General features: G+C 46.9%; 1 protein-coding gene and 1 long non-coding RNA gene across 4 annotated transcripts in view; one reads left to right on the top strand and one right to left on the bottom strand.

Annotated features, from left to right (window-relative positions):
- FAM171A1 (family with sequence similarity 171 member A1) overlaps positions 1-24481 on the bottom strand; it is a 125796-nt gene that overhangs the window by 8520 nt on the left and 92795 nt on the right. For both annotated transcript variants that reach the window (XM_059184055.1, XM_059184054.1), the window contains 2 exons: positions 24301-24459; positions 19696-19872 (listed from right to left, as the gene is read on the bottom strand). In XM_059184055.1, coding sequence (XP_059040038.1) covers positions 19696-19872; positions 24301-24459 — 336 coding nt within the window. The remainder of the gene's footprint in view (positions 1-19695; positions 19873-24300; positions 24460-24481) is intronic.
- LOC131838246 (uncharacterized) lies at positions 12180-22828 on the top strand. 2 transcript variants are annotated; one of them, XR_009356529.1, is made up of 7 exons: positions 12180-12484; positions 15267-15535; positions 18917-19294; positions 21037-21147; positions 21523-21612; positions 22377-22502; positions 22654-22828. It is a non-coding gene; the product is annotated as an uncharacterized LOC131838246 (long non-coding RNA). The 2 variants fall into 2 exon arrangements; XR_009356528.1 differs by having other exon boundaries at positions 18917-21147.

Here is a 24481-nt window from a genome sequence, read left to right as displayed (position 1 = left end):
CACCACCTGAAACGGCCAAGGGTGCAACCCGGTCCCCTCGAGGCCTGAACACCAATGTGCACCAACCACTCTCCCCTCTGGTCTCCAAATCCTTGTCTTCCTCCCTACACCCCCCCCCCCCCACACACACACACTTCAGGAGGTAACAGTGGATTGTTCTCCCAGAAGAAAGAAACAATACTTGGCGCTGCCTCTAGGGCCTGTCAGTTGCTATAGCAACATTCAAATACAGTGGGTGGAAGGTGCCCCTGGCAAAGCCTCCAGTTTTGCTGCCTCCTCTGCTCAGACAGCGCTTAAACAAAGGAGGAAGGCCGGAGAGGCTCCTTAGTAAGCGCCTAGCATTGCAAGACCTTCCCATGCAACAGGTTGAGTCGCCGCTGGAGAGGATTTCCATTCACATCAGACAAGGATACAAACTGGGAAGTTTCTCAGCTGAGTCGGTGAACAAGGATGCCCAGTTCAGATTCACCTGCTGAAGAACAGCAGCCAGAGAGAGGACTGAGCTCCTCAGGGCATCGCTTAGTTCTCCAGAGTGTTAAAAAACAAGACCACAGGCCCACAATGGTGCCACTAAGTTCAGGCTCCAAGTCCATAAACCAAGACTTGGTACCTCACCTACTACAGTTTCAACCCTGCAGGTACGTGACCTTTAACCAGTCAACATAGAATTTCCCGGTGAATACTAGGGAGTTTCCTGATAGACCCCCTCCGCTCCTCTTATGACGGCAACCTTACCAATAAAGTCCTTTCTTTTGTTTGCGCCCTCACTCTGCCGTTAAAAACCTTTCTCTCTCTCAGCAGAATTCCCCTCTCTGCTTGCTAGATGGGATGCTGCCCAGTTCATGAATCCTTTAATAAAGCCAATTAGATCCTTAAAATTACTCCACTGAATGTTTTTTAACAAGCGCTCCGGAGGAAATGAAACACAGGACCTTTGACACCTGTAGCTTAGGACCTTCTAGGCTTGGGAAGGAAGCTTCTCTGAAAGTAGGGAGCAGACTACTGGCGACCGTTTCCAGTTTTCCACTTGGGGATCCCATGCTGTTTGGTTCCACGCCACACTCCACTCCGCCTGGGGCTCCCGCACAACACAGCCCTGCCAAGATCTCCCCCTCGGCCAGGAGGCGGCGTGCACTCTTTGGTTTGTTTTCCCCAGGCTGGGCTCTTCAGTTGATGCTCTGCAAAGGGTGTGGATATCCGTTGAGGCTGAAGGGATCCAGACAGAGAGACCTGAAGCTCATGGATCCTAACTGCTGCTTCTTCAAACCTAACCGGACAGCTAAGTTGCCTCTGCCTTCGACAACACGAGCACATCAACTAGAAAAACACTTTGAAAATTGCTCCCAGCTGAACTGGGGGCAAGCCTGGTGAATGGAGCCCCCAATTCCCCAGCTGATAAGTTTCCCAGTCCAGCCTGGAGACCAGAGAGGCCAGTGACTGGAGACCACACCACTGCTCTGTGCACCTGCTCTGGGAACACAGGACAGGCGGAGGGGGCTTCTGGAGGATGTAAGTTTTGAAAAACAGGCAGCACTGTCAGCTGGGGGAGGAGGTAGGGAGGACACCAAGAGGAAGAAGAGGAGGAGGTAGTGTGCAGGAAGGCAGGGTAAGTGGGTCCTCAAAAAGTTAGAAATAGAACTACTCTACGATTCAGTAACTGCACTACTGGGTATTTGCCCCCCAAATAGGAAAACACGAATGCTAAGGGACCCATGCTCTCTGTCTACGGCAGCATTATCTACAATAGCTCAATCACGGAAGCAGCCCCAGGGTTCAGCGATACGTGAGTGAATAAGGCAGATGTGGTATACATGCAACAGAATATTACTCAGCCATGAAAGGAATGGCATCGTGGATGGAGCTAGAGGGTATAACGCCAAGTGAGAGAAGTCAGTCAGAGAAAGACAAATACTACATGATTTCACTCATTCGTGGAATTTAAGAAAAACAAATGTGCCAAGGAAAAAAAGAAAAGAGAGACACAAACCAAGAAACAGACTCTTAGTTATAGAGAAGACACTGCCAGTCACCAGAAGGGAGGTGGGTGGGGGGAGGGGTGAGACCGGTGAAGGGGACGAAGGGCGGACTTATCACCATGACCACCGAGTGTTGTGTGGAAGCGCTGAATCCTGATACTGTACACCTGAAACTAAGACAACACTGTGTTAACTGGAATTAACATCAAAAACTTAATAGAAAAAAAAAAAAAAGAAAAAAAAAGGGAGGCCCTGGGCCCTGCAGGTGGAGGTTGGGCGAGCTCAGAGCTCTTTCCCCCACCTGCCCCTTTAGCGCCCCACTCCGATCCTCTGCTCTTCAAACGTCAGCTCACACGGTGTACACCGGACTTAAGTCTGTGGCTTTGCCGGCCTCGGCTGCTCTAATCGCCCATGATTTTTCTCTCTTTCAGAAACTTCCCCATCTTTCAAGACTCAAGTCACGTCTTGGGCTTTAGTGTCTCTAGGACTCAAGGACTGTCCCACGTCTCAGCACTCCTGGGGCATGTGTCGATGCATCACTTTTCCAAAATATATGTTGCTTCCGTTGCTAACCCCTGGCCCGTGTCTTGCCTCCTCTCTCTGACCAGAGGCTCCGTGAATTGGGGCCCGGGTCCTATATTCCTTTTGTCTTTTCCCAGCACTAAGAAATATCCTCAGCATAGGAGCTCAGTAGGATCTGAGCATGAGAAGGCTCAACATGCAACCCAACCCCAAAACTATCAGAGGACCTTCTGTGAAAAGCTGGGTGTGGTTGTCAGAACAGACATCCTTACAGAAGTGTGGCTAACATTCAAACTGAAGGGAACCAAGCAGCTGGGAAAGAAGCATTTATTTGGCCTAGGTTTTCAGCGAATGAAGGGAAATACTATCTCAGGATTCAGCAGTCCTGCTGTTATTGGCAAACGCCATTTCCAAGCTTGCCGTGCTTTGTGGGAGGAAATGAACCACGGGGAATACGAGAATGAATGAATTGTGCACTAGAACATATGCTTCTCATTAGTGAGATCCTGATGCCGCGGGATGAGGGCGACCTCCCCACCTGAGGAGCCGGCACACGTTAAGAGATTCCTGGGCACCCACCCCGTGAGGGAACGTGTGCCGTGAAGCTTCGCTGGTGATCCTGCCCAGCAGAACAAATATGGCTCTGGAAAGGCTCTTCTGCTGAATAAGGCTACATGAGCACAGCCCCTGGGACCAGGGTGCCAGGAGTGGGGGTCTCTCTTACCCAGGGTTCTCCTTCTTGCTCTGAACTCATGTTTCCGGCCTTTTTCCATCACTTCCTGAGGAGGGCCTGCTATACTCTCTCAGGGTTCTCTTCACAGGTGGGTAGTGGAGGCAGCCGGGACATGCAGAGTGTCAAGGGCGGAGCACCTCGGGAAGGTGTGCAGGCAGGCCCCTGCGCTTCCTCGTGCCCCATCCCACTGACCGGGCCAGGCTGCCACCTTCCTCAGGCACAGCTACTGCCCTGAGGGGCTGGCCAGCTGTTATGGGGGGTTTGTCGGGAGTGGGCTGGTGGCTCCGTGTGGCTCTGACCCAGGTCCGCGGCAGGTCTGTTACTGGGGACTGAATGTGTGTGCAGGGAAATGGGAGTGACGCCGAGGAAAGGAATTCTGCATTACCGAAATGTCTAGATCAGTGGCTTTCAAATAGTTTCGTAAAGCATTGGAACTCTCTCCCTCTAATGAAATCTTAAACAGAAATTCGTACCTAAAAAAGATACAGGATGAGTTTCTCCACAGGAAGGTGACGAGCACACCCCTCCTCCCCCGAGGCTGCCCACCACAGCGACGCCACGACATCTCCTCACCGTGGTTTAGAAGCTCTTCTCTACAGCTTGGGTTTTATTTGCCAAAATGTGAAATAGAAGTTTTAACAAACATTCTAAAAGGTGTCATTTACTTCTGCCTTGTAAAATTGAATATAGTTTTGATTTTTCAGGATAACTCAAGGCCATGATCACGATCAACCACAATGCTAGCTATCGATGCCCTTACGTCCCACTGAAGGATGGGAAGTGTTTGCTCCTACATTTGCTATACCCTCCCGTATGCTTGCTGCTTCCCTCTCTCCCCTGCTTCCTTCTCCCCTTCCTTCCTCTCGGCTGCTACCAGCATTCCTGTTACCAGCTCTGGTCCCCCCTCCCCCCACCACTACACTCGGCCATCAGAACTAGATGACCCACCTTCTTAAAACTGTGTCTGAGTAATGTCCAGAGGCCGTGTGAGGGACTGGGGAACAACACCAGTTATCCAGCAGTGGTGTTCCGAATCTAAGTTCAGTATTTCTTTCCTTCCACACTATACCCTCAGATCAGTTTTTGTCTGGATTATCATTTTCTAGAGTTAAAGCTTACCCAGTAGAAAGACCTCCGTCTTCTTTCAAGAATACATACTTTACTGGAAAGTCATCCTTGTCTTTTGAAAATGAATTAGGTATGTATTCGGCTGGCAAGGTTCGTTGTGCATCAATCACCATGAGTTCTTAATTTGGAAGCTATGCTTAACCACAAAGATTATTACACCCAATAACTGACAGGCAAGAGAAAGGCAAGATTCCCGCTCACCTGTAAGATCTGATGGGCTCTCTTAGCAATCACCAAGAGTGTTACCTTCTTGTTATGTGACCAAGCAGTCATGAAATCAGCCTTTATTTGCAAAATATAAAGCAAAGTGAGTTAAAAAATATAACAAATGGCTATCAAAATTCAAAAATATGAAAAAGGGCTCAAAACCCATGTTGAACTCAAACATGCCCTGTAGGGTTCATATTTACCTTGCTTCTCTTGCCTGCCATATTTCCTCCTCCTGGAAGTCCCTTTTATAGGAACCATGCTAACTCATCTCTGCATCTGGTAACAGGCAGAGAAAACCCTGATATTGGGACCACTACTGATTTTGAAAAGGAAACTCTTAGTGACAACTGACACTTGAACTAATTGCCGAAGCTGACCCCTTGTGCATTAGGCGATGCACAGAGACATAAGCCACTGCTCCTGCAGTGAGACGTGTCACCGACATGCGGCCGACACAAGTCCAGCTGTCTGAAGGGCCAGCTGACTGCATGGGCACCTTCCCCAGCGTAAGACAATCCTGCAGGTGAGTTTCTAGCTCTGCCACTTTTTAGCTATGTGAACTGTGCACATGTGGCAGAGGGCGCGGCAGAGGGCCTGAAGGGCCCCGGGAACAATCCTGGAGCCGTTTCAAAATGCTCTTGTCAGGTCCTCAGGTAGGTACTGGTAGTTGGGTGCTCTCCCTCCTGAAGCTGACATATTCAGATTGATCTTTTTCTCTTGAAAGAGACTGGGGTGAATGCATCTAGGTCTAGGAGCTGGGACTCATGAGGACATTGCACAGCCACTCAGAAAACCCACCTCCAAGAAGTTCTATCGGTCAAAGGGTGAGTACTGAACAGCCATGCTGTGAAACATGGCTGTTTCGACTCCTACGTCTGCATTTTTCACTGCAAGATATTTGGGGACATGTATAGTGAGAGGTGGGAAGGGCGTGAACCTGTGGTAGGAACCCACGACGGTCTCGCCTCTCAGCTGCTGGCCACGGCCAGTAACCGTGTTCTCTTTCCAGCTCTGTGACCCTTGCTCAGTAACTAGCATGGTGAATATACGAATATACAAATATACAACTCCATCAGCCCTAAGTCACACGTATCAGTATAGCAGAATGGCGACAATTTCTACTTTGATGATACTGTGCACAGCCTTCTTGTTTCTCCCCAAATTCAAGTTCATGCCTTTGAGTAGCTATGCTTCCTTCTTTAGAATTTTTCTTCCATGAGATCTTTGAGGGGGAGGCATTTCTTGTTAATTACATAGCAAAGTATTTACATTGTGTCAATTATCCAACCATTCTTGTTGAAAGCAATCAAACTGAAGAGTAAAAAGTTTTGTACAGATGGTTGGAGTCTTAGGGCTTCAGGCAACCACATTTTAGAACTGATTTAAATAAGAATAAAATTAAGGGCAACTCACTACAACCAACGTCCTTCCATTTAAGCATAAAAGCAGAGATACGCTGAATTATTAGAAATTAAAACAAGAAATGAACCTGTACTCAGCTACACCATGTTCCCTGGGTATTTTTAGGGTAATTTTTGAGAAGTACCTTCTTAAAAATAACTTTAATCTAAGCAAGTGACTCTTCTTTTTTCCTTGAAGCTTTAGCTGAGCTATCAGAAGCCTTACTGAACCAAGGTTTGGAAAAGAGTAATGGTAAACCATTAAGATTCTGGCAAAGTTATAGAAAGCGTATGCCTTAAATAGGTAGCCGAAAGCATTAGGATACATAATAGCATTAATAAAATGTAATGAGCGAATTTTGGATTTATAATAGTTATATATAAATTTCTAGAAAGTAGGTATTTCTTTCTTGATATTCTGTATCAGAGTACAGGCTAATTATACCCATATGGAGGGAAATTTTGTTCATTACCCACTAAATCCGATATCCATCTTGCAATTATATGTCAGAAGAGACTGGGTGGAGGGAGCGGACCAGGTCTATGGGAGGCACAGCCACTACTCCCCAGCATTAGAAAACTCACTCCCAATGAAGGAGAGCGTAACAGAGAAGTTTACAAACATCTGTACAGATGCAATAAGATGCCTCAAACCAATGCTTGCCGAAGAGCCTGTTACAACAGAGAGCTTGTTAAAAGGCAGGTTCTGACTCGGTGGATCTGAGGTTCTAACAGGCTCTCTAGCTGTGGACCATACGTGAAGCAGCAAAGCTCTAAATCACTGGCACTCTTGTGGGCGTGGCAATTCTTCCGGAAAACTGTGATGCCATTTCCCACAGTGCTGCCGTGGTGCACCAACTGGACAGCCAGTGCTCGATGCGACTTCAGAAATAATTTCTACAATATTTAAAAAAATAACCCAGTCACTCGTCAGAGGACCAGCCAGGAGTTGGCAAATTCAAATGCCTACAGATGCGGTTGTGAAGGGGCAGTGATGCCCGCGGACCCGGCTGTTGCCTCCGGAAGGGGCCACATCGATCTCAACCTTAAGCCCTTTACATTGACTGTTTTCTGCCCAGAATGTTCTGCCCCCAAGATATTCCCATTAGGCTCCTAGGTATCTATGGGACCTCGGCCCTAATGTCACTTCTCCAAAGGCTCTGACCAACCAATCATTCTCTCGGACATCACTCTATCTCACAGTCTTACTTAGGTTCTATGAAGCAAGCTGGCTTCCTGTCTGTCACCTTCATTTAGAGAAAGCGTCACAATCCCAGGGACCTTCCCAGCTTTGTTTTGTCATTGCCTTGACCCCGGAATAAGCAGGGCACAAAGAAGCTCTTCAATAAATATTTGCTGAACTCTTCAATTTTCAGAAAAGAGAAGCCCAGAGAAGAATTCCATGGGAAATCTTTCATTTTTAAATGTTGGCAGTACATTAAAACACCGCAAACAAACGACTGCCCCCAAACCACCCGCATGGGCCAAATCGAACATCCCCAGGAATGGGCTGTTCTGCATTCCTCGATGCGGTGCATCGTTCTATTAAGCCGCATCAAGTCTTGGCATGGAAGCGGAATGCAGGAAGAATCCCATATACTAGGAAAGGAAGGATCTGGAGTCCAGAGGAAATCATGTTTTGCGTCTCTCCTGCACTCCCTGGGATGCTGTGCTTGTGCTGAATTTTGGCTTCTTTCTGATTAAGCAAGATGGTAGCTTCCCACCCCCAGGGCTGCTCTGAGAATAGTGAGGAGAAATGTTGGTTTCTAGTAATATAAACTGCTTTGCTAATGGATAAGCTCAGCCAAGAATGAGTAGGGGAAGAAAAAAACCAACTTTTCTCCAAATGATCCTATTTTTCTTCCCCGTCAATGCAGGCACATTTCGAACTGCCCATTTGAAATCCCTGGGCAGCCACGTACAGCTGCGTCTCTGGGTCATACTTTGGAGCAAGCAAGGGTCCTTCTGCAGACCCCTTGAACAGAGTGCATCCTCTGGAGGCTGGGTTTGCTCTGTGTGTGTGTCTGGTTTATGCACGCGTATGCCTATCAACACAAATAGTTTCAAAGGAGTGACTCCGGGTAAGGGGCAAAAAAAATCAACATAGAACATCATCTCTGTTTGGTTATATGCCAGGTGCTTCATGGACCTTGTCTCTCTCCAGTCCTTCTACAACCTTGAAAGGTCGGTATTCTCTCTCTCATTTCCGAGGCTACCAACACTAGCCTCAGAGAAGGGAGTGATTTGCCCAAGGACAGGCTCACCCCTAACGTTTGCAGAACTCAAGATAAGAGTAGAAATGGATGTCCATTACAACATATCTAAGTATTTAAAAGTTACAAAGCACGTGATTGTGTTGTTAAATAAAAGTGTCCTACCCTCTTGAACATAACTTTATAGAATCCACAGTCTAGGACTGGATGTAGAATTCTTCAGTGCTTTTTTCTTTTTTTTTTTTTTTTCCAAGATTCTATTCATTTATTTGCAGAGACAGAGGGAGAGAGAGCGAGTGAGCACAGGCAGACAGAGAGGCAGGCAGAGGCAGAAGGAGAAGCAGGCTCCCTGCCGAGCAAGGAGCCCGATGTGGAACTCGATCCCAGGACCTGAGCCGAAGGCAGCTGCTTAACCAACTGAGTCACCCAGGAGTCCCTTCTTCAGTGCTTTTAGTTATGTGCTGGAACAAATGGCATGAGGAGAGTTGGTCTGAGACCTCTACCCCTTCTCAACTCACCCTCTGCCTCTTGCATATATGGATCCTTACTCCATGTCCAGGCTCATGACCCAGCCAGTGGGCACTCCTTGGCCACCCTTCTGGGGTATGTTTATGTGTATATGCGTGGAGAGGTCTGCCCTTCGGGAGAAGGACCTGGGGTACGGCACCTGGAAACCAGCTTAGGACTGGGTGGGCAGGGAACCCTGGAGTCTAGGGTACCGGAAGTGTATTCTAGATTCTAGGTGACCATATCCTTTTAGGTCAGTGGATGTCTTATGCCATGGGGAGAGGACACAGTTGGATGAGGGTCAGAGTGAGGTCCTCTAACGTGGAGGGTTACAGCAGCTACCCCTCTTGTTCAGGCTAAGGCTGGTACTACCAAAGGGGCAGAGGCACTAAGAGGCAGAATGTTATTCCTAAAGATAAAATGAGGGTGCTTGGGTACCCCATTTTAAAATCAGTTGTTTAAGCAACTGATTTTTGGTGTTGGCTCAGGTCGTGATCTTAGGGTCATAGGGATTGAGCTCTGAGTTAGGCTCTGCGCTCAGTGCAGTGTCTAGGTCTCTCTCTCTCTCTCTCTCTCTCTGTGTCCCTCCCACTTGTGCTCTCTAATAAATAAATCAATCTTATAAATAAAAGTTCAAAAGATAAAATGACCTATGTAAAGGGTTTTCTCAGTAGTACATATATTTCCAAGATTAAATCTGGAGTGTTGATGAAGCTTTGCCTAAAACAGACATCAGGCCAGGACTATCTTTCCTTCCGATGATTTCCAGACCTGATTAACGTACAAAATTAATTTAGAAGGGAAACAAAATTCTTATGCAATGTGTTCAAATTATTTAAAAAGTCATTCTGTGTTAAAAATATCCCAATATAAAAGAGTGTAGCTCATACAAAAGTCTGAAACCAAAGCAAGTTTAAAAAAGAAACAGAAACAGGCTATAAAATTTCAAATTAAATTAAAATAAAAAACAGCAATGTAACCTAGTACCTGATGACTCTGAGGCACTTGTCACTTGTATAAACATGACCGAGACATAGGGCAAAGCTTCTTTTGTTTTCTTTTTTTTTTTTTTTTTAAAGATTTTATTTATTTATTTGACAGACAGAGATCACAAGTAGGTGGAGAGAGAGGGGGAAGCAGGCTCCCCACTGAGCAGAGAGCCCGATGCCGGGCTCCATCCCAGGACCCTGAGATCATGATCTGAGCAGAAGGCAGAGGCTTTAATCCACTGAGCCCGCTTCACCCACAGGTGCCCCTGGGTGAAGCTTTTGAACTCAGTGTGCTGTGATTCCATTCTCCTGCCACCTTTTTCTAGCTGAACTTGCCAAGAAATTCTCCTCTTTCCACAGACTTTGACCTTACATTTTCTTAATATGGTGGGGTCCCTGATGCATGGCAGCTATCCAGTTCAGTTCTCTCTCTGCGATTCTATTCTATCCACTAGTCGGCTCCTTAGTATAGCTCCAGGCAATGACAGTATCCGGTAGCTTTAAATTCAGTATCGCATCCTGATAATGCAGAATGTTCCTCATATTAAATTTTATAAGATTAATATCAGAACCTAAACCTCTGATTTTAAAACCCTTGGAAAATAATTCCCATACACCAAAGAATCTCTCTGGGCCAAAAGGTTCCAGTTTGGAAAACTTGGCATTTTACTCAGGAAAGCCAAGACCTTGGGATCTTTGTCCCACCTGAGTCCTCCTCTCTGGGGTCCTCACCTGGGAGGTCAGGACAATAACACGGGTTGCTGTAAAGATCAAGGGTACAGAGTTGTAAGAAGGAAGAGCAGGCTGGGGCTGAAGTATGGACATTGGGCAGCCGGCCAGGCTAACACTTGTTTGGCACAGCAGGGGACTTATGTGCCTGCTTTGCTCAAATCAAAACCTATTTTGAACCATAAGAATTATTTGGAAATAGGGAAACAGCACTGACATTCAAAACATAGACCAGCTCATACAAATATGAAACAAAGGTACATACCAGCCAGTCAGACTGGATACCTGGGGCCTCCCAGCCACACAGCAGCCCTGGCTGAGAGTGGATATTCAATTTAAGGACACTAGGACTTTCCTGTACCTGTCCTTTCTTATATCATGCTTCACCCCTACTGTAGAAGCTGAACATGAGCTCCGTAACAGCAGTGATGACTGTAATAATGCCCAGAGCTCTCTACTGAGTACGAGGCACTCTTTCCAACTTATGGCCCAGGGGTGTTAAGGCGCTTGCTCAACATCACACAACTACTAGCCCACTGGTTACTAGGAGGAGCCAGTGTCCCAGCCCAAGCTGCCTCAACTGCTGGGCTTCACGCTGCCCATACTCTATAGACTCCTGCTAAACATGGTGCAAATTCTATCACAAATACCTTCCCCCGTTATTATCCATTTCAACGGAGAGAACTGAAAATAGAAGACATTTTAAAATCATTTGGTTTTAAAGTAAATTATGGCAGCTTCCACCTTCCTATTTTTCACCCAGGCTGACGTCAGAACGAGCCATGGCAGACACAGTGCTTCAAACGCAGGCCGAGGGGCAGTGGCAACGCAAGGGGGCTTGGAGGCTTCCAGGTGACCAGGAGGCCGGCGGGAGGATAAAATTTGCCACAGAAAATCCACAACGTGAATATTCTGTAAGTGGCAAGTAAGAGTTGATCGTAAGACACATTTTTTCCTTCCGGGAGGAACACACCGATCTGTACGCACTCCAAGGCCACGACGTGGGCAACAGTTACTTGTAAAGCTTGCCAAAAACGGTTTCGGGGAAACTCAAGCACGGAAGTTCTAGTTCTGTGTAAAGTGACAACTGGGAAGATGAAGTCTGTAAGAATAAGGTCTCAGAACAAAAATGGCCCCGACCCACAATGACAATGTAGCCCATGTGATGGCATTCATTATTCTCTGAAAAGTCTCATTTCAGGGCTGGGCGGGGGGCAGGTGGTGGCTATAAACACAAAAGGCTTAACGATTCCTAGGAATGGATTGATATCACAAGAATGGTTTTTTTAGTTGCTAGGCAACAACTGAAAAACAAAGGTCCGTGTTCTGAGAATACTGTGCCTCTGTTCTCCCCACCGGCAGCACACGGGCTCCTCAGCCTGAGCGTTCTCCCCTCGGACAACGGGGGGCCGCGCGTCAAAGCGGTGATGCTCATGGTCTGTTGTGGCGAAAAGATGCCCATCTGTGTCTCGAAACCACAGCAGTTTGTTGGCCACGTGGCAGGTGAGATTTCCGGTCAGCGAGAGTTCGGCCGGATTATCACCATGTACCCAAATGACATCCTGTCCCTCCTGTCCCTCCCTCCAGTGTTCCTTTCTCTCCTTTCCATCATTTCGGTCGGCTTTCTTTGCAGGTAAATTACCTTGGTTTCTCCGACATATCCAACAGAAGCCGGAATTCACTTTTGCAGGCCATTTTAACATCTGGGGAAGTGGAGACTCCTTTCCTGGGAGTTATTTATTTGTTTCTAAGAAACAGCCTTCTCAGGGAGAAGACTGACTTCTTACCATCTTTCTTTCTTTCTTTTTTTTTTTTTTAAAGATTTTTTAATTTATTTGTCAGAGAGAGAGAGGGGGAGAGAGAGCGAGCAGAGGGAGAGAGAGAGGCAGACAGAATGGCAGGCAGAGGCAGAGGGAGAAGCAGACTCCCTGCCGAGCAAGGAGCCCGATGTGGGACTCGATCCCAGGACGCTGGGATCATGACCTGAGCTGAAGGCAGCTGCTTAACCAACTGAGCCACCCAGGCGTCCCTCTTACCATCTTTCTTAAGGATCTACAGACATCACACTTAAGATTAGGTAAGTCTGCTTCCTTCTTTGTAGTACTCTTACCTACGGAGTCTGTTCTTTTTAATTTAATTTTATTTATTTACTTGTCAGAGAAATAGCACACAAGTGGGGGAGCGGCAGGCAGAGGGAGAAGCAGGCTTCCTGCTGAACAAGGAGCCTGATGTGGGACTCGATCCCAGGACCCTGGGATCATGACCTGAGCCAAAGGCAGAGGCTTAACTGACTGAGCCACCCAGGTGTCCCCAGAGTCTGTTCTTTTTGAAAAAATAAACGATGGCATGTATGGTTCTAAAATTAATATCACGCAAGTAAATATGCACTTAATTGCTAGAAACATGAACTCCTTTTGTTCTAACTTTTGCCCAGCCCGTATAATATAGTTCATCCTTGTAATTCAGTCTTTACATCTCAGTATTTGGTATGTCACCTTTCCTCCTGATGTAGGGCTCAGGGTAGAGAGAGAAGATAAGGCAGTGATATTAAGTTCATTTTTTTTGCCAGTTCCAAACATAATTTGGTGCTATAAGAACTCCTATCGCTACCTCCCCCCACCAAAAAATACAATGAAATGGAAAAAACATCCAGATCTATGTTTTAAATCAAGCTCCACCTCAGAGGGCAGGCTGTCTGTAACTTACCGAAATGGACTAATTCAGAGAGCCCGGGATCGGCAGTCGCGTTCACCGTCTGAAGCAGAGACCAAGCCCCTCCAGGCCGGCTCTGAGAGGGGATCCTGCCTGCTACATATGCACCATACAGGCATGCTAAGAGGTGGTTCACTAACTGCCATTTCTATAGCAACCCACACACACACTGCAGGCTGTGTTTTGGGAAGGCAGTTAAAACTGGATTCTACAATGTAGCTCCACTTAGAAGATGCTTTTATTTCTGTCATCTCGTTAGTATGAGAGTATTCAAATCCAGTAACCCAACTGATCATTAAACGGCAGAAACTCATCACATCCAGAAACCGAAAGGTTGATTTCTTGGCAAATGTCACTCGGTCACTTTCAATCCGAACCACTGACCTGGTTTGCATGTTCAGAAGTGACCCTTCCTCAGGGCATCAAGTCAGATCACAGTCTGACAACCGGGGAACATTGGACAGCCATCTGCTGTCCCAGTTCTAGGCGAGAGAGCAAATGCCTGTAAAAGCAAGCTGACAGAATGCTCCTGGATGGCCCAGAAAGCCTCAGCTACGATGCATTCAACAGGATCAGTGAAACTTCATGTGCCAGACCCGGACAGGAAAACCACTTCCTCCAAAGGACACACTGCACCCCCGCACGTGACTGACGAGAACGTGTGCATGTCCACGACACCCTCCCCTCTCCCCACCCATGACACAGACACTGGCATTGTTCTAGTTTGCAAAAGCGCACCACTAGAAGATCGTAAGTTCAAGAAATCCACTAACTACTCAAAAGAAAGACTTGTGCTCACTATACCAAGTCCCCCCCTGCAGCATCAAGTGGCATTTGAACACGACAGCTTCAGTGCTGCATGTAAATACAGCAAAGGTCTGAATTCTAGTATATGCAAGCTGCACTTCTTAAAAAAAAAGCTTTTTTTTTTTTGAAAGGGCACGTAACAATGAGCCAATTCAAACTGCTGTAACATACTAAACAAAATCCAACTGTACTTATGTTCTCAGAGTGCTGATCTATTCGGTCATCCTCCGACGAACATGTGGGTTGAAGGGTGGAGATGCTAATTTGTATAATGAAAAACTTCTCCTATGTTCCAAAAGAAAGAAAAAAGATAACTGTAGCCACTAAAAGAAAGCAGAAGACAAGAGCGATAAATGGCGGCATCAAATACGGAGGCCACTCTAACGGTGTCTGAAAGGGAGCCCCTCTAGGTCCCTCTCTTAAGAGTACACTTTGGTTATCTGGCAGTCACGGACTGTGGTATTCAAGTTAGTGTTAACATGCGGATTTATTTTTCAAATAAAAGTCCCATGGGAGTAAAAGCGATTTCATCTTTCTTTAGAGAATTTGAAGTCTTGCCCTATAACAAAGCTGTTATCACTCTGGGCATCAATTCTCTCTCCTGGCACAATGCTGGAGGGCTACCCAGAGGGCAGGAAGTACAGACTGTGGCTGCACCAGGCACCCCCACTTCGGGCCTGCAGACCATGAGCTAGAATCTACATTTTTTTTTTTTTTTTTAAGATTTTATTTATTTGTCAGAGAGAGAGAGCACGCACAAGCAGGGGGAACAGCAGGCAGAGGCAGCAGGGAGCCTGATGGAGGGCTCGATCCCAGGATCCTGAGATCATGACCTGAGCCGAAGACAGATGCTGAACCAACTGAGCCACCCAGGCGCCCCTAGAGTCTACATTCTAATACTAGAACGGTAAGAGCTTCCCTGTTGCAGGCCTTTTAGATCAAGGATCACATTTTTCTGTATGAAGTCAGTATGTATTTTAAGTTTGTGGGGACATCCAGTCTCTGTCTCATCCACTCAGCTCCATGGGCGTAATGAGACAGCACTCATGCAGACCATCCACAAATGGGTATGGTTGTGTTCTAGCATCTTTGTTCCTTTAGGTTGCTATAAAAAAAAAGTGGGGCACCTGGGTGGCTCAGTGGGTTAAAGTCTCTGCCTTCGGCTCAGATCATGATCCCAGAGTCCTGGGATCGAGCCCGCATCGGGCTCTCTGCTCAGCGGGGAGCCTGCTTCCCCCTCTCTCTCTGCCTGCCTCTCTGCCTACTTGTGATCTGTCTGTCAAATAAATAAATAAAAACTTAAAAAAAAAAAATCACAACCCAACTGTATTCTCTTGTAGTTTTGGAAGTAAAAGGTCTGAAGTCAGTTTCCCCAGAGCCCAAGTCAAGGTGTCCACAGGCTTGGATCCTTCTGGAGGAAGGAGGCTCCCAGGGGAAAATCTGTGGCATTGCCTTTTTCAACTTCTCATTGCTGCCTGTGTTCCTTGGCCTGTGACCTCTTCCTCCATAGTCAAAGGACATCACTTGAGTTTCTGCTTCCAACACCCTGTTGCCATCTCCTCTGGTTCTGACTCCTCCTGTCTGCCTCACAAGGACTGCCATGATCACAGTACGTGCAATCTCTCTGTTCGTATGTATATGATTGTCTTCTGTGTAGACAGTCTTCTTAAGTACAAATGTTATTTCATAATACATTCAACTGCCCTGATAACTAAGAAAATGCAAGGCCCTGCTCATACGTATTTCTAGTATCCCTGTAATACATACAATTTAAGTGAGAAGGGCTACATGACTATTTAGGGGTTGGAGAAAGGGATTTGAAAATAGAGATCCCGCCCACATAATGTGACAAGCTATGGGGACCCCTCAGTGCAGCCGGGGAAGGGGAAGAGCAGACAGTTTGGTGCTATAGCAATGCAGGTGTGCAGAAGACAGTGGCTTGAAATGAGGCAGAGTGATAGGCAGGGGCTGGCTCTGAAGGCATCTGTGTGCCCGAGAAGCATGGACTGGTTCACTACGAGTAGCTTGGGGACAATCTCACGTGGGAAAGTGGTCTGTGCTTTGGAAAAATAACCTACATAGCGATACAGAAGACCTAGTGGAGGGAAGAGAGATGGAAGGCCCGCCAACAGCTACAGGAATTGGGCAGAAAATGGGGCAAGAGTCTGAACCGAGGCAGAGGTAACATGGAGAGGATGGGGAGAGGGAAAGCTTGAAAAATGCTGATCTGACAGCAACACAGGACCAGATGTGGCTTCAGGAATAAAGTGGGGACAACTCTCTGGTTTCTACTCTGATGGTCTGGTAGACGATATCCTTAACCAAGAAAGGGAACAAGAAGAGGTTTAGATGCTGGAGTGAGAGTTCACTAATAAGCCTTAATTTTAGGCATCTTGGACTTGACTTTCCCATGGCACATTCATAAATGGATGTCTACTGGAAGGTCAGAAACACAGAGCAGAAACCTGGACCTGGGTACACGGGGAGCCATGGGAGTGAGGAAAGAGGTGAGATGACCCAGCAACTGATGTAAGGTAAGGTAGCAGCTGGGCAGAGGACAGAGGCCAGCAGCCAGCAGACGAGGAGGACCCAGGGGGAAACTGAGTCAGAGAGTCAACAGAGGAGGGCCCTTCATAAGGAAGGAAGCCCTTCAAACGCTGCAGAGACTTCAAAGCAGATGAGGAGGTCACCTGCCTTCAGAGTTGTGCAGCTCCTTGGTGACCTGTTTCCCATGAGTTGGTAGCAGGAACAGGATCACGGTGGGCTGAGAAATGGAAGCAGCACATGGAGAACAATCCTTCAAGAGATCTGGGTTAAGAGGTTTCGAGGGCACAGTCTGTGAGAGCTTTCTACAGGACAGGGAGACTTCTGTTTACTTTACAAACTCTTACAATGTCCTTGCTCTGTGCTAGGTGCTCTACTAAGCCTCTTACAACCATTAATTCATTTTCTCCTTGGAGTGGTTAATTTTTTGTGTCAACTTGGCTAGGCCATGGTCCCTAGATATTTGGTCAAGCACATATCAATTTTGCTGTGAAGGTATTTTTTAAAAAATGAGTTTAACAATATTAAATCAGTAGGCTAAGTAAAGCAGATTACGCTTCATAATGTGGGTGGGCCTCATCTAGTCAGTTGAAGGCGTCAAGAAAAAAGATTGACCTCCCCCAAGGAAGAGAGAATTCTGCCAGCAGACTACCTTTGGGCTCAAACGGCAGCACTGGCTCCTCTCTGGGTCTCCAGTCTGCCGGCTGACCCTGCGGATTATGGATTTGCCAGCTTCCACAAATGTATAAGCCAATTCCTTAAAATAAATCGGTTTCCTCCTTTACTTACCTACCTACCCACCACACACACACACACACACACACACACACACACACACTATTGGTTATTTCTCTGGAGAACTTAGTCTAGTACACTCACTTTAACAACATTAGGTATTGTTATTATCATCACCATTTCACAGTTGAGGAAACTGGCACAGGAGAGGTTAAGTAATTTGCTCGGGGCCACACAGCCAGTGGGTACCAGAGTCGGAGTTCTAATCCAGTGTGCCCCCAGACCACTTGCTCTTAACCACATGCCATGCTGCGGCTCTAGAGCACTGGCCTGGGCACGTTTGCAGCCAACTGGGAGGTCAAAAGGAGAGAAGCAGAATATACAAAGAAATAAGAGCCTCGACAAACACATGTCTTATCTGAATGAGAAAACAGGCATGGGGATTTGCCCAAGGTGGGACTTACAGCTTTACAAGAGCAGACCCAGGTTTTCAGGATACAAAATGTGAGCTGTCTCCCTTCTCCTTCCTACTTTCTCCTGTGTGCTTCTGAGATTCTCCTAGTCAGGCCCCTCTCAATTTGTTGGCTTCTGGGAGTGCTGGGCTCCTTATGTCCTGACTAAGTCATGGCGTACAATGTCAGTGGTAGCCTATCTCAGTGCAGTGTATGTTAATGCAATGGCACCGTCCATCCATCAGTGTCAAGTTCAGTACGTCTTTAGTAAAATCAGTGAATTCCACACAATTATGGCTCCTGTTAGTAATTATTTGGAAAGCAAAACAAAATAAAACAAACAAAATCAAACCAAACCCTACCCTACCCAACAGGCATTTCTTTTCAAATATAAATTCCCAGAACTATGATTTGACTACTCATGGAATTAGGTATCTTTGAAAATACATTGGACATCAAACATCTCCCAATAATCTTTGTGCAAAATCTAATGCTTTAAAATCCTGGACGAGGGCATCTGAAAACTGGTATTTTCAAGCTTGACTTTCAAGGGACAGAATACCCAAGGGGGTGTAAGAATGAAGACGGTATGGAAATCCAAGCACAAGGACATGGGAGCCCATATTGCTGTGATGAGTATCAACTATAAAACTTCCTACAGAACAGTCTGGAAGGATGTATTAAAAGCTTTATAATTTCATACATTTTTAATCCAGCAGCATCACTTCCTCTAAAATTTTATCCTAAGGAAACAATCACGGCCATGCCCAAAGATTTAGCTACAAAGATATTTATCCCAGCCCTGGTAAGAACAGTAATGTGTTCTCTAGTTCTAGGGCACAGGGCCACCAAATTACGGCACATTGACATAATGAAATACTACATTAATTCTGACGTTGCGGACTCACAGCGGATGCTTGGTAAAGATGTTTATGATATGCTAGTGATTTTTAAAGGCAAGTTACAGAACAGCGTACAGCATGTAATCCCATTCCTGTTAAAAATATATTTTGTGGAACGCAGTCTTTCTAATAGGGCCCCAAGGATCCCCACTTGCGGGCGTTCACACACATGTATGGTCCACCCCACCCTGCACCACATTGGGCCCTGTGACCAATAGCATCTGGAAAGAAGTGACGGTGTGCTCCTTTGACATTAGGCTGTAAAAGACTGGGTGACTTCTTCCATTTTGCCCACTTGTCCTTCTGTGTTTCATTTTACTTTTTTTCCCTTGGGTCATTTGCTCCGGTGAACGCAAGCTGCCACGGTGTGAGCAGCCCTATGGGGGAACCCCCCGGCAAGGAATGGAAGCTTCCGACCGACAGACCAAGGCTGGTGAGGAGCCAAGGCCTGCAACAGCCCTGCGGGACTGCAAGCGCGTCACCAGCCCCTACCGGACCCCGAGATGAACACAGCCCTGGCTGGCGGCCCAGCTGCAAGCTTGCTAGTGGCCCTGACCCAGAAACCACCCTCCCAGTTGGGCTCTGCCTGGACCCCTGGCCCTCCAGAAACGTGAGCTAAGAGATGCTCAAGTATTGTTTGAAGCTGCTGAGTCTTGGGGCAATCTGTCATCCAGCAACAAAACCTATCACATACGTGCATGGCGGAACGACCAGGAGGATGTAATGCAAAATTCGGTGAGTGGTTTTTCTCTAGGTAGGGGGATTACGGCTCATTTTAGTTTCTCTTTTGGGACATTGTTGGCAATGTTTTTCCTTTTTCATTGACTTAAAAAACCACATGACCGAGAGAGAGGATAGAACTTTCACAGGATAAAAGGTTAAAGATTAGTGGAGCTGATTTTAACTCTAATAACCTTTAAAGGCTCAAGTAAGTTAGCTTAAGTGTACCACAAAAACAAAAGCAAGAGGACCCTTCCGAGAGTGCACCTGCATGGCCCAGTGGCGTGAGTTTCATCAGCCAGAAACCTCACGGTGCATTCAGTACCTGCAAGGAAAGGAGACTTGGACGGGCTTCTTAAAAGAGAAATCCATCAGTCATGAAGTCACCTGCTAGCCAATCACGGAGTCTCGCTTACCCAGCTTCTGGTCAAACCGCCACGCCGCCACGTAGGCATTGTGCCTCAGACTGCTCTGCGTGGCCAGGGGCACGGTGACATAAATGGGCCCATCCACCAGCACTGGCGTCCCATCGCCTCTGAGCAAGTGGACGCTGACGGCCGTGACTGGGGTCAGGTCGTACCTGGTGCCGTTTCCTGCAAGCAAGAGGGATTCTCCATCACATGTGCAGAAGGGACCTATGTGGGGCTCAGGCCACTGTCTGCACCCACCATTCACAAAGTATGGTGCCTCCTACACGCCAGGGACTGTAGTAAGCACTTGGCATTTCTAAAATCCTCACTGCACCTTTGTAAGGCAGGCAAAATCCACATTTTATACGTAAAAGCAACAGGCTCACGGAGGGCAGTCGTCGACAGGGGCTGGCCCCAGGGGCGTGGGGGTCTGCCTGGGATCCAAGCTCAGGTTTGCCGACTCCAAATACACTGCGGTGCTTTGCTTTCAAAAAGGGACCTCAAAAGGAAAAGACTCATCTATAAAGTGAGAGGACAGGATGTGCAGAAATCCCTGACATCAACTCCTAGACAAAGTCAGCCCCATGCACGTGTTAATTATTTGGCAGAGCCCCATTGTGAAACCAAATGTTTTATATTAGAGACTGCTTAAAAAAAGGGGGGGGGATTTTTTTCCCCCCAAGGAATGCTTCTACTAAAAGTAAACTACTGAAAACTTGGACTTGAAATATTTATGAGTTATTTTAGTTGCCATTGTTATTTTGATCTGTTTAAAAGGAATTTAATACCCCAATTATTCTACATTAGAGGGCTTTTACCCAAGCCTATGCTTTAATGACTGCCTACTTTATAGATAAATCAGGGAATGCTTATGACAGTGATATTATATTTATATACTTAAGTAATCCATTTCAGGACAATTTTTCTCCAGTGAAATATAATATCACACAAAATGTTTTCTGTTATAATTTTAAATCTTGAGCACAATGACAAAAGCATGGTGATTAAAAAAAAAATGTAAGCTCCATCAGAACATAATCTATAGGATTTCTTAAGGTACTTAGATACTTACCAACCTATCAATTCCCTGAGTTAATGCAAACCTCCACTTAGGACTAGATATAAACATTTAAAGTGAATCTAAGTGAATTTTAGGGTTCAACACCAGTTATAGCTAAACCCTTTGTAGAGCAATGTATATATGGGTCACGACAGTGCTACCTTTCACAATTTATGCCCATCTCTATCCTTGAAGGAAAAGGCATGATGATGGGAATTTCATCAAAAGGTCCATCCTGGAATCAGGTTCAAGTTCTGAAATCTTGCAGTCTGGCCATTTCACTTTAGGGTAAAGAAAATCCAAACCCAGGATTTACCAGATTTCTGGTCAAAGCATCTTCTGGATGGAGACCTAAATGTGCCAACTGCCCCCAAGAAGACACAGGAGTAAAAAGCCAGGTAGGTCTACCATGTACCTCTCTAGGTTCTGTTAGACTTTCCGGATGAGACAGAAGTGAAAACCAAGAGAAATTCAGGAACTCAGTAGACTTGGTATAAACAACTTGGACATATGTTCTCAACTGGGGAGCGCTGCTGCCACCAGCAAACCCGAGGCAGGAGGTCCGCAGAGGGAAGCAGCAGGTCGGCTAGAACAACCTTCCAGACTCATCACCCAACCTTGCCTCCCACTTCGTTCCGCCTCCTCATGCCCACTCAGGAATTCTCCCTTCCTTTTTTCTTTTGCACACTCCTCATCCAGGAAGCCGGGTTTCCAGTACCCGATGCCCCCTCTAGCTGCACACGTGGCCTCAGGCAAGTTACTTTGCTCCTTAGGGATTTGCTTTTCTTATCTGCATCATCTGGACTAGATGCTTTCCTATGAGCCTACGGAAAGAAAACAGACTCAGCTATAAACATTCAGAAGTAAGTACGCATTGCAGAAAAGGGCATCTTAGTTAAAGCAATATACATCAGGTTCATGTGATTTAAGGTTCTTTTAAAAGCTCTCCATTAGAAGAAACCATAGGCAGTGATACCCGCTTTCTTGAGGCTTCTTTTCTTTCTCAGCGTCCTGCTAAATGTCCACTCCTACTCTATGCCTTCCCAAACCCTCTCTCTTTACCCTCCCACTCTCTTTATTCTGGAAGGGCTCAATTGTTTCCCTTCTAGGCCTTATTCTAAGACTGTGACAAAGCACTGAGGTTTGTATATAATAAGGTCTTTCCTTCTTGTTCCCTCCTGATGTTACCAGGCTCCTGTCATGACCGAATAAAGATAGTAGTCAGGTAAAGCCAGCAGGGTGAGGGACAGCACCACTGGACCAAGCTTAGGAGGCCTCCGACCCATCCCTTGTAATATAAAGGGTTCGGTTCGGAGAGCATCTAGGGTTCTGTCTGGCTTTGACTTCTGTTACCATCTTTGCTGGTTGTTAGTCGTTTTACCGACTCCTCTCTGTCTTCCTGGAGTTACTAGCAGGAGTCCTTCCTTGAAAACCCTTGGGAAATGGCAGAGGGCAGTGGTGTGCCTTCTTAGCAACCAGAGTGGGGAGTGTGATGCTGGGAAAGTGGAGCATCTCGGACCCATGTGGGGGATGAGGTTGCCCCGTGTGACACCAGGAAACTGTGGAGCAGGTGGACGCAGGGGAATGAATGAGAAAGTGGGCTGAGTTGTTCTATTTACAACTCTAGAAACTCCCACTGACTGGACACGACCAAGAATACTCCAAGGAAACCAGCCTCCAGCGCCCTTTCCAGTCCCATTCGTGGCCTCCATTCACCACTCCCAGACTCCAGTTACGCCCTGCCATTTCATAGGTATGTGTGGGCTGGGCTTTTATGGCCCTGCCAGGAGCAAGTGTGGGGGGTGCGGGGAAGAGAGGCTCTGCACCCCAAAACCAGAAACAGGCACCTAGCTGACGAGATGTCGGGGTGCTAAGCAAAGCCCACGCTCCTATTGCCCTCACAGGTGTGAACCAACACGCCCAGGGGTGGCCGCCTTTCCTGGCAGCGCTCAAGGAGTGTCTGATTCCTCTTCCCACATCAGCTGTCAGTTATTTCAATGGAAAAGAAGTTGCATGTAACCTTCTGAAGACCTTCCTCCTTTCCTCTGAAATAACGGAGTGATTTTAAAATAAAGCAAACCCCACTAAAATCAATAGTTCTATGTCTTTGCGTTCTTCTCCCTTCCTCATCATCTCTGGTTTCATAATTTATTCAAGAGCTCTTGGAAGTGGGGCACAGAATAATTAATGAGCTCTCAGGAATGAGGCTGTCCCTCCAAGTTAGGGTTTTGTGATTGTGCACCATTTGTTGGGGACACTGGCAGGAGGTTGCACGATGGTCTCAAATTGTACTTTTTCGTGTTCCCTGAAATACGACTTTTCTCCTCAAGCCATACGCTTAAAGTAAAAGCCAATCATGTTTACTTAAAGTGACTGCCATGCGGTTTTATCTGATGGCCAATTACTGATCTTAATTGCATTTTCGTCACGCATAAAACTGGAAGAACCATTTCTGAAAGCAGGTGCCAGCGATAGGCGAAAAGGGAGTTACCAATCACCAGGTCACTTTGGTCAGTCACCAGAAATTCGCCAGCATTCTACAAGATCAATCAGATGCTGCAGGTATACAAGCGTTTTCAGAAGGACCCAAGATCCATTCATGGAAAGCACCAGACAAGTCAGGGAAATCCAATAAAAGCGTCTCTGGGAAAATGCGGTCACCTCCTCACCTAGCGCGATTTCGCCCAGAACAGACTCCGGTTTTCACGCTGACGTTGTGACTCGTCCAAAGTATCAAGAAAAGGAGAAGGGAGACAAGAAATGACTCAGGACCTCCACGTCCTCCACTTTCCAGTCCCGAGGAGTAGGGACCCAGCGAGTGCCGAGGGCACCATTGGCTGAGAGCCAGTCTTTTTTTGGACCGGTAAGGAATTACTACATACTTTCTGGCTGCTGGTTTTTAGTTTCTCTGATTTTTTAGCTCTGCGTCAGGCCAGTCTAGGGTGACACAGACCGAGATGACTTAGAGGCCTGGATTCAAATCAACATCAAAGCCTGACCGCTGTTTGCCAGGTCAAGGTGGAGAGAACAGTGCAGGGGGTGGGAAGATGTGGGAAAATGCTGGGTGGCACACGGTAGAGCGCCGAGGCTCCCGTTCCTAAGTGCTCCTGATTCCTAGATACGACAGGGCCCGTTGTCCTGCCTCTCTGCATCAGAGCCACTGCCCCTCTTCCCCTCCCCGCTGAGACCCGTGGGTGGGAGGGGCTGGGTATCCCTGCGGGGGGCACCCACTCCAGAGACAAGTGGGACAAGGGCCAGAGAGCCTTATATTTTGGGGGAAAAAAAACCCCCAACTTCAATTAAAAGCACTTCTCTGAATTACATTTAGTCTACCAAAGGGGAGCTCCGAAGGGACGTGAGGCAGGATGGCTGAAGGAGAGGAACGTACTCACATGTATTCCCGCCGTGGTGTAGACAGGAACCCCTAACACCGTTTCCAACGTGCTCCAACTTCACAACTCTGGCTCTTCCAGTTAGTCCTAACGCTTCGAGCCACATGCAAAGATTCAGACACAGAAACCCCCGCTGAGAAGAGAACAGACTCCAATTACCTGTTCCATTTCCATCCAGTCCTCGCAAATAAGGAAAACTGTCCACCTCGGATGGGGAGCTGGCGGCCGTGAGGAAGGCCGTGAGGTCGCTGTAGCTGGTGTTCTCAGGCAGCCGCAGAGCTCTCCTCTGGAAGTGAACTCGGGGCTGTGGCCGGGCACCTGCAGAAATGAACTTCTGAGT

Source organism: Mustela lutreola, chromosome 8 (genome assembly GCF_030435805.1).
Source record: "Mustela lutreola isolate mMusLut2 chromosome 8, mMusLut2.pri, whole genome shotgun sequence".
Classification (NCBI taxonomy): Eukaryota; Metazoa; Chordata; class Mammalia; order Carnivora; family Mustelidae; genus Mustela; species Mustela lutreola.
Note: the sequence above shows the minus strand (reverse complement) of the source record. Positions and strands in the feature narration are given on the sequence as shown.